Raw genomic sequence first — 14219 nt, 5'->3', positions numbered from 1 at the left:
ATGAATCTAAGTGTCTTTCCTTACTCCATGGTGACTGGTTAATGAATTGGGAAGGCTTTGCCTAATGGGAAGAAAGTAGACATCTCTTGCAGTGTCATGCTCAAAATGTATTTGATATGAATTTATTTTCTATATGAAAACACATTCCCAAAACAGCCACTGAATTTAGTGAAACTTTGCAGTATTTTCTAGAAATTAGATGCCAAAATCATATAGACTGACACAATGAACTGGCCCCAGTGTGCACGAATACATTTTATGAGCACCACACAACCAAGACATGTAAATTGTTTGATTTCACAAGTAAAGTATGCCTTCCCTACTGATCTTGATGAAGACAAGCAACCAGATGTGTTTACCTGTGTGGTCAACTACTGTAGTAAAAAAAAATCAACCTATTTCTTTCAACACACATGGTGTGGAACGAATATTTTCTCATGGAGGGCATTTGGATTCAGTCTAGAATAGCTATGTGTGTGCGCATGTGTGTGCCCACACAGGTGTGCTGTCTGACTGAATCATCAGTATGCTTCTCTGAAGTGCCTGCTGTTTATCGTTTTATTCGTCTCCCACCTCCTCAGTCTCCTGACCACACACACACACACACACACACACACACACACACACACAGAAGATGGATGAGAAAGGGGCTTAATTTACCTGCAAAATAAAAATACGAGCTGATATGGGAGACAAATTTGGCACCCCAAAGGGCCACACCTCACCTCTAGGAGGAGTTGTTTGCTGGAGTTCATATGGGCACTGCAGCAAGGAGTTCATCACGTCAGCTTCTTGCATGGTTATGTAAGCCATATGTAAGGTTATATATGGTTGTTCCTAGAAAAAGTTTTTCCAAAAATGTTTTGTTTTAAAATAACTCTTGGCCCAAAATGTCTACTCTGGATCAGATGTAAATAAATTGCAATTAGTTTTGTGTAAATGTCAAATACTCACATACATTGTTCAGTTTCAGCCCTGTATAGCAGTGAACTGTTTATCACTTTCAAAGTGCTAAAATAATCTCAGAAAGTGTGGTTCTATAAAGTGGTTGAGACAGATTCAAAATTAATGCTGTATGAGTTAGTTTCACCCTGGACATTTAACTTTGTGGCTGAGATATCTGTGCTTCTCTCCAAATGTGCCAATGGGCTTTGAAATAGGCTAGCTACTGCAAAAATCAAAAGGGCAACCTAGCTAAACACTGGCTATGAAGACAGGCAGAGACCCAGACTGGTATGTCCACAAAGACATTAAATGGTTACCTCATGGTCACAAATATGGGATGAGATCCAGAGTACTGGATTATTGGAAAGTTTAAAATTAAACATTTGTTATTTAGGCCATTTCATATTTACTGTATATGCAGCTAAAAATAAAGAATTATTAAGGACTTACAAGGTCAGGCACAATTTCAGTAGATTATTTTTTTAATGGTTTGATTTTTAATTGTGAAATAGACTGTTTTGCATAAAAGGGATCTGTGAGCAAAGGTTTTCATAAATAGGCACTGGAACACACCCATGTTACTAAAAGGCTCAACAGACACGTTACCTCAACAAAGATATCCGCCTAAATGAGTTTTTACCACTTAGGAGAATTTGGATGATTGCTCAATTAGAATCGTAATTCAGTTACTAATTCAATACGACTTCCTTACTAGCCATTGGATAACTGATTACATCTTCAATTGAACAAACATTCATTTGCTTTTTTTTTTTTTAAAGTCAGCGTGTCACATGATTTCGATCACATGATAAGTTCACCATAATCAGCCGACTAACGACACGGGATAGGAGTCACAAGTTTGTGACTGTAGGTGAGGAAAGTCGCGGGCTAATTAACTAGGGTTTGGGGTTTTTTGTTTTTTTCTTTCTTCCCTCCTCCTCTTGAGTCTTGTTGTAAATTGGAATCATTGCATCTCGTTGACTTTCGAGACTTTAGTTTTGACGCTGCCGACAAGTGACTGAAAGGAAACGCGATGAAGGAAAAGGTGTTCTTGCTCTGTTTGTTAACGCTTTGGTTTGACAACTCACTCGGTGATACACCGGCTAACTGTACATACGAGGAGCTTTTGGGGACGTGGATTTTTCAGGTCTCAAATGTCGGGCAGGATAAAAGCATCAACTGCTCAACAGTCGGTAAGCGGAACACGTGCTTGTTTGGGACACCTTTTCTTGTCTTAAACGTGAAAGGTTCTAAAGTAGCTGGATGGGATAATGTAGCTTGCTGGATAAATTTACCCAATATTTGTCACTGAATCTGATATCTTTGGACTGGGTTTTGAGTTGTGTGTTTAAACTTGTTGCAACAGGCCCTTCGGTGAATACTGTAACCGTTCATTTGGAGCACTTATCGCTGGCTGCGGATGATTTCGGTAATACCGGATTCTTTACGCTCATCTACAACCAGGGCTTCGAGGTGGTCCTCAACGACTACAAATGGTTCGGCTTTTTCAAGGTTGGTGTTTAATGTCACGGTTGCACACCGTTGTTTCACAATAGTTACTTTCAGTTTCGGGTGACTCCTCGTGACAAACACGGAACGGAAAACTAACTTGCAGTAAAACTGACTGTTCCGCGTTAGTGTAGGCTTGTCCTGTAACGGTGTTACTTTAAACGCTATAGCAAGAACTCTGACTCCATACCCAAGTTGTTTAGCCTTTGCATTGCCTCTCTTCCCCCACCTTCTAGAGTTCTGCGCAGCTGACTTAAGTTTATTCATGCTGTGATTGAGGTGGGGGAGTTTGCAGTTCTGCCATATTCACCCAGTAACTTGAACAGAAGTCCAGCAGCTTCAGAGATTAATTCCTAGCTCATATATTTCTTTGAAATGTGTTCACCTTTTGAAATTGGTCACTCCTTGTGCCTCTAGTATTCCCAAGAGGGCTCTGTGGTCACCAGCTACTGTGATCAAACATTGCCTGGTTGGGTGCATGATGTCCTAGGAAACAACTGGGCCTGTTTCACTGGGAAGAAGGTGCAGCCTGTACCTCCCCGAGTCATTGCAAGACCACTCCTCAGCCTCTCACAAAGCCTGTGAGTATTTCTTTCAAAGCCTAACTGGTGTGCATATGTCTTTTGCACAGGAAATGTTGTAGACCCTTATGCATGTTTTCAGGTTCTTGCAGCTCTATAAGCATGATATGGACTTTGTGGAGCGTATTAACTTGGTGCAGGACTCATGGAGAGCCACAGCTTACAGTGAACATGAGACTTTCACTATCCAGGAGCTTATGCAGAGAGCTGGGGGTCGTGGGTCTCGTGTCCCAAGGTATGCACACACTGCCATACAGAGGAGGGGGGTGGGCTGGGTCACACACCCTGGTACAGCCCCTAGCTGAATCTGGTTTTATTTTACTAATACTCAACTACAGTTTACTCTTGTGTACCTGCTAAACCTAGCAAATATCACACTTGAATTAGGCATGTATATAGGGTAAGCCAAAATGAATGACCAAACTGTTGTACTCGGCCTTCTAGGACCAGAGTTGTGCGCACCGTTTTGCTCAGAAGTTAAAGCTCATGAAGGCTTCTCCCCCTCTTCCACTAACTCCACCTTCCTGTTGCGCAGGCGTGTCAAGCCAGCGCAGGTTGATGTAGAGCTTGCCAAGATGGCAGCAGCTCTACCGCAGCACTGGGACTGGAGAGATGTGAATGGAATCAACTACCTCAGTCCGGTCCGAAACCAAGGTGTCTGCATGCCTTGATTTATGCCTCGTAAATGGCAATGCCCAGATTGAGCTGTCTCTGCTGGAAAGGTTACTGTGGCATTTTCACCTGTCCAAATGAGGGTGGGCTTGTGGGATGGGAGGTGGCTTGAAGGGTTTGGTGCCAGCAAGGGTAGATTTAACCTCATGTACCAGGACCTTGAATTTCTCCTACAAGGTCAGAATCTCAATCAGTAGAAAGTCTGCCTGCAAGATCAGAATTTCAATCTAGCAAATCCTGGATTGGCAGTTATTCAAACTCCTTTTCAGTTTTTGTGAATGCTGGTATTTTGATTTTAAATGGCAGGAAGTGGTCTCTAAATTAAGGCTTTATTCAGGGTTTTCAGATCCATAGGAGGCTTTATATAGGACCAAGTGCTTCTTCCACATAAACTATTCCAAACAAGTGTTGGGTCCCTTGTTTCTCATGTGGCACTGTTCTTGGTCAAGAGTTTTCATGATTCTGGTAAGAGTTCCTAACATGTACACACCTGATGTGTGCTTCTGTCTAAGGAGTTAAGTGAGCTCTTGCACTCAGAGGGAGCTTGTGAGTACTATGAAAGCCACCACATCTTGAGTGACCATTTGGTGCTTTTCCAGACTGCTTCTGATTGCTCAAGAGGCCCAGAATGGAAAGGGAGGGTGTGGGATTTGAAGGAAGTTAGTTGTCAGTTGAATTTTTACATAGCAAGACTAGTTGACTGTGTAAATGGCAAGCTCAAGTCAGTGGGGGAGGAAGGAATGTCCTTGACTCCTTGTTTGGTCCCCATTAGAATCATGTGGCAGCTGCTACTCCTTTGCTTCAATGGGGATGCTGGAGGCTCGAATCCGAATCCAAACCAACACCACCCAGCAGCCCGTCCTCAGCCCTCAGCAGGTTGTCTCCTGTTCCCAGTATTCACAAGGTACACTCTCTGTAATTTGCAAAGTACACACCGTGTCCTGTTCTCATTCCTTGGTATGCAGCCCTTTTTCAGGGTTTTAAGACCCATGTGGAATTGAGTGAAAATTGATTCTGATGTAATGGTCTAAAAGCCTTTGTGTGTAATGGCAGGTCAAATTAGAAGCTGTTTAACCCAGCAGGCTGAAACCAGACTAGAATAATTGCATAACTGACATTTATATACTATGCACAATGTTGCTGATCTGTGAAACTTGTGGCATGAATTTGACTGCCACATGCAAAGCGGTGTAGAACCCATCTCATATGCTTAACTTTGCCTGTTCAGGTTGTGATGGTGGATTCCCCTACCTGATTGGTAAATACATCCAGGACTTTGGTGTTGTGGAGGAGCAGTGTTTCCCGTACACGGGCAGTGACTCGCCATGCCTTATTCCGTCCAAGTGCATGCGTTACTACACTTCCGACTACCACTATGTGGGTGGCTTCTATGGAGGCTGCAGTGAAGCAGCCATGATGCTGGAGCTGGTGAGGGATGGCCCAATGGGTGTGGCCTTTGAGGTCTATCCAGACTTCAAACACTACAAGGAGGGCATCTACCACCACACAGGCCTTCTCGACACCGCCAACCCCTTCGAGCTGACCAATCATGCTGTGCTGCTAGTGGGATATGGGCAGTGCCTGAAGACTGGGCAGAAGTACTGGATTGTGAAGAACAGCTGGGGCGCAGGCTGGGGCGAGGAGGGCTACTTCCGTATCCGCCGTGGAAGTGACGAGTGTGCCATTGAGAGCATTGCTGTAGCTGCTAAGCCAGTTGCTCAGCTGTGAGACTGGGGCAGTGGGGGGGGTCAGATTTGTCTGTGAAACTGCAAATGCGTACGGACCTCTTATTTACTGATCACTTAATTGTTTTCTAAATGTTGCTGAAGGGCATGTTCAACGCCAGGCCTCTGCTGCTGTGCTTTTTGGCTTATTCAAGGGAAGATGCTAAAAGGGTGTTCCTGCTAAAGGGGGGAAAACTGGCTGCTTTGCTCCCATATATACCGGTGATGGCTGGATCTAAAATGCTTCATGTAATGAATTGCACATTAACTAAGGGGATGCAGGTCATGTCTGAGGGTGCAACCAGTTGCCATTGTGAAACCACACTTTCTCCTCAGTGCCTTCTGTAAGTGGTCAGTTTTGATTGATTTAAAAAAATTTTTGGCCAGTATTTGGAAAGGGATTTATTTTTCCAGTGTTCAAGCATACCTACAGGATAAAGCCATGACTAATAGCGCTTAGCCAGAGAGTGTAGTCTCATTTTCTCATGTTTGGAAGCTATGCTTTTAAATTTAAGGTGTAGTGGGTTTTTGGTTGGGCAGATTTCGCATGATATTCATTTTGGATTACGGTGGTTGGTGTTTTGCACCAGAAAACACTTGACTTCACATCTTTATGGTAAATGAAAAAATAAATAAAATCTAAATTTTATGCAAGTCGTCTCTTGTACTATTGTAGGGATTAAATACTTTGAATTGTGTGCACACGCACTTTTTTTGTAAAGGCTGCTTTTTAATGTATTGAGTTGACTTTTGGCTCTCGGGTTGAAACGTCTGCCTCTTCTTTCTGGAAAAGGTAGGGGTAGTCTTGTATAACGGAACTGGATTCGCTTTCTCCCCCCCATCCATTTGTTAGCCTTCATGTCTAAAAATATAAGCGGGAGGCATTCGGAGCAAAGTCGTGAACTTGAATTGGGCTATGAAATTCACTATAAGCGTCTGCACAGGCACGTCACTAGTTTGCGATTTTTAGGACTTTAAGATCCCACCGAGCCTGCGGTTTGAATGTCGTAAGAGCGCGCGACCTCTCCGCCTCTTCTCGTCTAGGTCTTATGCCTCCCTCGCGAGTCACAAGTTGCGGCTTCGTGTCTCCGTTTGCTTTCCCCCCACGGCGCCGCGGGGCGTTCCATTAGCGAAATCCTGCGTTAATTCCTCTCTTGACGTGTGCAACCCTTGCTTCTACCTCTTACAAATATTAGGAGGCCTAGGACGGCACCGTTTTTAGCTTCCGCCATGCAAAACAACCAAAAAGAACACCTTTACAAGATACTAGTTATTGGGGACCTAGGTGTTGGTAAAACCAGCATAATTAAACGCTACGTTCACCAAAATTTCTCGTCGAACTACAGAGCAACTATCGGCGTGGACTTTGCATTGAAAGTTTTGAACTTGGATCAAGAAACGGTCAGACTGCAACTCTGGGACATCGCAGGTAACGATAAACTTGCTCAAAATGGTGTCTAATTCGCTATATCAACATTTCGTATGTTTCTGACACTTTGACCTATAGCATACGTTTACTCTTACAGAGCTTTGCAGCTGTTTAAAATGAGGGTTTTATTCCTCATTGTGAATGTAGCTCAGCAGCACTTGATCTACTCTTGTCCCACTGCCAGTTTGTTCCCGGAGGAGTCCGTTGAACTTAACCAGAAAGAAAGGCTGCTTCGAATTGTGAACAATTTGGTCTGGAACAAAAGCCATTAAATTATTTTTTTAAAGGGCTGCTTACTCGTTCTCTCGAACTGAAATGATAGCTACGGATTTGTAAAGCTCGTGAAGGGTTTGATATTTTGAAATCCCCCCCGGAAAGCTCAACACCTGTTGTATTGTTATGGAAACGTATCTGTAAAACGTGAATTTATGCCGTTTTCTAGCCCTGAAATCTAGCACCGGCAAAAAAAAAAAGTGTCTAAGTTACTTGTCGAGCATAAAAGTACCCAAACAAATATTCCGTTATTGTGTTATCCCTACTGAAGATGATCTTGTGGAATCCTCACGCATTTGTGCCTTAGGGAACCTGTTGCACCCCAAGGCCCCGCGCTCGTGTAGCGCTGTGCGCGACGTCATGTGTCTCGCTCATGTGAGGGAGATTTCAAGTTAAATGGGGGGGAACAGTTTTGTCCCTCTGATTAAAACCAAGTGAAATTACGTCGTGAGTTACACCAGGTTTTCGGTCGGCAATAGCAAATAGATTCGTACACATTAATCACTAAAGTATCATAATTTGAGTTAATTTGTTTAAATAAATGATTGGGGACGCACATCTGTTGTTTTAGGACTGCTCCATTTATTGCCCATTCCGTTTGTTCACATTTCTCACTTTAGTCTTATCTTTAACTGTTACCTTTGATCATAGTCAGAGAGAGAGATTGACAATACCAGACAGGTAAGAAAAATCATCTCAGCAAAAGCATGACCTTCTCAAACCCACTTTCTTTTGTGGAAGCATAATACTCTTTTGAAATTTCACTTTTGTCTTTGATGTCACAGATGAAGTATTCTTCACTGGAATGACATCCTTCTCATTATTGACTATGCATGATCACCTTCACAGCAATAAACATAGTGTGTCAGACAGTATGTCTCACTGTTTGGCTCAAATGTTTAGTATTACTGGTAATGGAAGTTTTATGACATGTTTTACATGTGACAAGATATGCAAGTGCATAGCCATGGGCTTTTGCCTTTATCAGAAGCTAACACTAATCTATCATGAATCAAGACAATCAGTATGACATTTCAACTGCAGGTTGCTTCTGGAATCATTGGAGATTTTTGTTTGTCTTTGCCTTGTGTCATGCAAATTGCATAAGACTAGATTGTCAAGCATAATCTATGTCAAGCATAGTCTGTGTATTTGTGTCATAACAATACAAGTATCTGCAAGAATGCAAGAAATAAAGGAACATTGCCCATCTTTGGCCCCTGTTACTGCTGGTTGACAGTGTAATTCCTGGCATATAATGTCCTTCTCTGAACGTGTGAAGTGATTTAAAGTTTTTAACATTTTTTTTACTCATCAGTATAGCTCCTGATAGTGATTTGTGCCATTATTCCAGACATGCTGCTTTCCCCTCAAGTGCTTCCTCAAGATTTTCATCACTGACTCACGAGTGCAATCCAGAGAGTGAGTCTGAGATCTAAATTATGGCTCAAAGTTCAGAGAACAGAGGTTGAATATATTCCGTTCAAATAAAGATTTACAGCTAAAACCAGAAAATATGCATTCTGGCAATATCTTTTGTTTGTTTTTTATAAACAAGTATAAGCCTGGTGCTTGTCTTCTATCTGAAAATGTGCTGTATGAATATAATTCTCAATCTTATATGAATAATGAGCATGAGAGAAAGAGTGTGTGTTGGCTCTATTAAAAAGTAGACTTGAGTGTGTTTGCTCTCTTAAAGAGTGTCCTATTCAAAGGTTCGCTGAGCATAATGCATCATGGTAACCTCGCATGCTCATATAGGAGCGGCGCTAAAAGCTACTTAAACTTCTTACCAGTTTAAATTAGATGAAAAGGTATAACTATCCACTGAGGAACAGTGACTGCACCTTAGAGGGAAGTATTCCTCAAAGGGATTATTATAGTATTATAACATTATTAGGCTATGAGACCACACACAGGGCATCTGAACAAACCCTGAGCAAAGTTTGCTAGACGAGTTCTCTTGTCACCAGCTGTTATTCTGTTTAACTTACAGTAGACATGATTGTTGCTATTAGTGCTGAAGTTCTCAGTACAGTATTCTGGATCCCCCAGATGTCTAGAGTTGAGTAAGATCATCTTGCCTTGACACACTGTTCAGTGATGACACAGTGGTCAATCACTAATGGTGCACTTATCACTAAAACCTGGACCGGGTCTGAATTCAAGGGCCAATACTGTCGAGCTGTTCTGGCTTTGCTTATGTCAGCACAACTGTTCTTTAAACGCTGTGACAGCACCACCTTTTCTAAATCAACATCTGTAGCTGTGGTAGAGTCCTTTCTGATTATCCTCTAGGGAGAAGTCTGGACCATTCAGGTTTAAAAAAACAAAAAAAACCAAAAGACCTCCTCTCCGTCTGCTGGTTGCAGGCCAGGAGCGCTTTGGCAACATGACGCGGGTCTACTATCGTGAAGCCACAGGCGCCTTCATTGTGTTTGACGTAACACGGCCGCCCACCTTTGAGGCGGTGATGAAGTGGAAGGAGGACCTGGATACCAAGCTGGGTGCGTCCAGTGGGAAACGTGTGGCGGCTGTGCTCCTCGCCAACAAGTGTGATCAGGGCAGGGACGTTCTCACCAACAACGGCATCGAGATGGAACAATTCTGCCGGGAGAATGGCTTCCTCGGCTGGTTTGAGACCTCTGCCAAGGTAAATGATCGCATTGTACCATTAGTCAAATCCTGGAGGTCATGGGAAGCTCTTGAGGTCAGGCTAGATGATGTTATTGATGAGCATGGTTTGTCATCAGCGTTGGCAGTTTGATGATGATTATTGTGATTTCAATCATTTGCGGGATATTTGATTACAACTTTGCTCCCGAATCATCCTTTTTTATTATCAGCAGCAGCCTCGACATGTTTCATAGTGTGTCTTAGGGGTGAAGAAGGGGTGAAGGCAGTAGCGAGACCTGGACTCAAGAAACGCTCTTGTAATAATATACATTTGAGTAGAGTAGTAATTTTGATTCAGCTGATGTAGTAATGTTCCAAACATGATTCTTTCTGATTTCTTTCTTCACCTTCCATCACAATAGATCCACAATATAACAAGACAACACAAACTGATTTTGTTGGTAGCAGGATTGCAATAAATACATTATTACAAGTTTAATAGGCATAATCTGGGATTTTATTATGAAATGTGCATGATGTTACAGCCTCACATGAAGGTGCTGTTCCTCTCATGGGCATGTCAAAGTAAGAGGTCAAATGTTAAAGGTCACGTGGGAACCAACAGACGCTTGCATTATTGTGACAGTGAGAAAGTGAGACATGCATAAGTTTTGATTTTCACTTTTTTACTTCCTCTTATGTTCTCATATATTGTTAACATAAAGTCTCAGTCTTCATTAATGACACCTTCATGACCTCAGTCAGGTATTCGTGTCCTTGGTCAGGCATGTGAGAGCAGAGAGAATGGGCTCTTAAAGACTTGGATTTACAATCAAAAAAATAAATACGAAAACTCTTAATGATTTAATTCAAACAGATGGAGGTGGACACTTACTTTAATGTGTTGCTATAAAAACTCTTTTACTTAAACACATTTGCAGCAGACGATTCCACTTGCAGAGTTTCTCATGTGTTGCTCTCTTTCTGTCAAGAACTGCATGTAGAAGCGCTGACGACCAGCAGGAAATCATGCAGACACTTCCTGCTGAGTCATAGTCTAATGAATATGCAGATAGAGCGAGTCATGAATATTCAAAGATTAATTAATATAGCTCCTGCAGTTTGTGGTTTGAAAGGATGGGTGTGAAAATTTTGTTTGTGATCACTCACTCTCTCTCTCTCTCTCTGTCTCTGTCTCTGTCTCTTTAGGACAATGTTAACATAGACGAAGCAGCTAACTGTCTAGTGAAGCACATTCTAGCTAATGAGAATGACCTGATCCAGTCGGAGGTACCAGACACTGTCTCCCCCAAACTGGAATCTGGGAATGGGGCATCGTGCTCTGCCTGTTTCAAGTCCTAGTGCTCCCCTCTGTGAACCTCCCCTCAACTGCCCGTTTAAACGCTCATAATATAAACACAACATTCAACTATTATGTGTGAGCATGTATGTGTTTCAGTGTGTTTCTGGTTTGTTTATTCTGGGGTAGACCAACCTCAAGGTGACAATGAACTTAGTTGCTGTATCCATGGCAACAGACTTGAAAAACACTTTACAGACCAACAAGAATATTTAAGGAAACCTGAACACTTCTCTTTCTCTCGCTCTTTCCCTTTCTTCTGCACTCTTTTCTTTTTCTCTCTTTTGCTCTCCTATTCCCGTTTTTCTCCTTAATCCAAAAAATGTCAATTTATTACTGAGCATGTGCGTAGTTTAAACGAAAACACACACTCACAAACAGCATAAATGTACTGTTTACGCCAGCAGAATGGATATGACTGACCACAGGCTTTATTACACCCTCACAACAGAAGGCAGCCGCCACTGATTTACAGGCCTCTTAAAGATCCAGACAGCAGAGGCCAAAATAAAGTACTAGCAAAAGGTGAAGCTGTCAGAAGTGGCAGGTCTGCCATATCGGTGTGCCCTATGTGGATATGGTATTACAGTTTCCTATAGGGAGGGTGTCTTGGTGAGAATGATGCACAAGCGATCATTTATTTAGAATACTTATGGATATATTCGCTGTCTATCATGGATATTCTGGTTAAATCTTTGCTCAGTTATAGATGAAAAAATTACCTAGCATAACAATCCTGCCATCGTAATGGTCATTTTAAGAACCAGGGCCATAACAAGTCATCATCAGACCCATATGCAAAGCTTTTAGACTGGGTCCCTTTATCACAAAACATCCACAATACAAGGCTAGGAAGACCTGACTTAGTCAAAGTTATATCAGAGCAAATAAAACAATGTGTACGAATGAGCCTTCACGTACAGGATGGAGATTTCATCAAACATCAGAAGTGTTGAAAGTGGCTAAATATGAAACAATTCAATGAAGACTACACTGCCAGTCACCGGTTTGGACAAACCTACTCTGTTTAATTTTAATATTCTTTGTATTTTAGAAAAACAGTGAAGTTCACCAAAACAGTGAAATAATACATGTTGTGTTAAACAAATATGAACTATTTTAGATATATGATTCTTCAGAGTAGCCACTCTTTAGTCAAATAGTTTTGGATGTTCCCTTGATGTTCTTAACTGACTTCATTATTCAGCCACCTTTGGTACCTTGAAGAAGTTCTCACATATGCTGAGCACTTCTGGGGCAATTATTAGTGTTTTTTAATTGTGTGTGTGCTTGTGTTTTGGAAGTCATATATATTCTGTAAACCTTTAATTTATATCTTAAAAGTCTTACAAACTAATATAAGCATAAACTACTTTGCTTTATGACTATGAAAGACAGATTTAGGCAGGTGTGTCCAATCCTTTGACTGGTACCCTAGTCTTACATGCACTTTTCTCTGTTGTGAGAGGTATAATGAATATATACATATATATTGTATACTTAACCTGTTGATAGTAATCTGAAATTTTATTTTGTGCCTAGATAACTTGTTAGCTAGCTAATGAACTAAACTTTGAAAGTTTGAACTAATTTATGTAATGTTAACTAACCCAATAATAACAGTGAAGGCTAGGAAGGATATCTTCTAAGGTCATATTTCTATTCATATTCAAGCTAAATTTCCATATTTTAAATAATTTAAACAGTTTCTTCAACAGCAAGTTATTCTGATGTGATACTTTGGACATTGTGTCTGGGCACATTTCGGCATTAATAATAACAGTGTATAGTTTTGTGGACACAGGTATATGCTTCCTCAAGTGTCTGCACATATTTCTTTCCCATAAGAAATGACAGAATATTTTACTAGCATATGTAAACATATATTCTGGTAATAATTAGCCTATAATTAGCATACATTATCCTACAACAGAATAAGTAGGGGATAACCAGAAAAACAGGTGCATTTGCATTTCAACCAAAAATACTGCCGCCAAATTAGTTAGGCTGTTCTCAGAAGAAAATAGGAATTTGGAATTGGATGGCTCACAATCAGTGGCTCTTTGAAACTGTCAGTGTAACTGTCAGTGAATGACTGGGCATACCAACATGATGGTGTAGTATCTCAAGGATTATGACGTCATTAGCGAGTCAGTTCTTATGGTGTGATTAATCAAATCAAATCAAATAAAAAGTCATTAGTTCATTATTATAGGTCAGCAGCAGAGTTTCTCACTCTAGGAAAGATAATAATACTGTTTTAAATGTTTGCTTCTTATCATTTTTGAAATGAAAAACATGTCAATCATCCAAAACACTACTATTCTTAATGTTATTACCCCAAATGTTTGCTTCTTTTATTTATTTTGAGAGTATTATAGTGAATTGTCACATTTTTATGAAAAGGTATGTTGAATATGAAATTGTGACATGTACATAGCACTGTGATTAAACAGTAATGTACTTATGAGTGCACACAGCATTGAGTATTATCTATACAGAAAGAGACAATAAATGCACACTTTTATCTGTGACTGTGTGTGTGTGAGAGAGAGAGAGAGAGAGAGCTTGTGTGTGCATGCTTGTAGTGAAATGAGGCTTCCAGATTGTAGTAAATCAGACAGAATTTTAAAGTCTTGTCATTTTGTTTTGTGTGTTTGTGTGGGGGGGGGGGGGGGGGGGCACTGCAGTAATGAGATTAGGTTTTTGAGGTTTGTTACAAAGACTTTCTTGAGTGAATGTTGCTGTCAATGTTGTTTTCCTGGCAAAGGTAATGTGGCATGCACACACGTACCAGAGTTCTCACAGATCACACACAAGATTTATTATAACCTGGGGTTTTGTGATGTTTGGAGGGTGAGCCATAGTAAAAAGCAAACAAACAAACAGGAAGTCATAATAACACAGAGGAAAAAGAGAACAGAGAAAAAAACACTCGGAGAAGCACAACATTACATCTCACAGACAACAAGGTAGACCAGGTAAGAGCACACACCTGGGAACAATAACGACTAGGACTGACAAGCAGGGCATAGACACAGGCGGGGTTAAGACGTAAACAGAAGCACATGGAGGTCCTGACAGGAAGGTCAGAAGCAGGTTGAAAACGA

The 14219-nt window shown here is 41.2% G+C and overlaps 2 protein-coding genes across 2 annotated transcripts; both read left to right on the top strand.

Moving 5' to 3' along the window:
• Positions 1–1757: 1757 nt before the first annotated feature.
• On the top strand, positions 1758–6080 carry ctsc (cathepsin C). The gene is made up of 7 exons (XM_027012185.2): positions 1758–2138; positions 2312–2457; positions 2872–3035; positions 3118–3270; positions 3571–3689; positions 4480–4611; positions 4936–6080. Exons 1-7 carry the CDS (start codon positions 1979–1981, stop codon positions 5433–5435), a joined length of 1374 nt encoding a protein of 457 aa, XP_026867986.2. The 5' UTR covers positions 1758–1978; the 3' UTR covers positions 5436–6080.
• Positions 6081–6412: 332 nt separating this feature from the next.
• rab38a (RAB38a, member RAS oncogene family) lies at positions 6413–13631 on the top strand. Its single transcript, XM_027012140.2, has 3 exons — positions 6413–6860; positions 9506–9786; positions 10959–13631. The coding sequence occupies exons 1-3, from the start codon at positions 6662–6664 to the stop codon at positions 11109–11111; spliced, it is 633 nt and encodes a 210-aa protein (XP_026867941.2). The 5' UTR covers positions 6413–6661; the 3' UTR covers positions 11112–13631.
• Positions 13632–14219: the final 588 nt, after the last annotated feature.

This window comes from Electrophorus electricus, chromosome 15, assembly GCF_013358815.1.
Source record: "Electrophorus electricus isolate fEleEle1 chromosome 15, fEleEle1.pri, whole genome shotgun sequence".
NCBI classification, from domain to species: domain Eukaryota; kingdom Metazoa; phylum Chordata; class Actinopteri; order Gymnotiformes; family Gymnotidae; genus Electrophorus; species Electrophorus electricus.
Note: the sequence above shows the minus strand (reverse complement) of the source record. Positions and strands in the feature narration are given on the sequence as shown.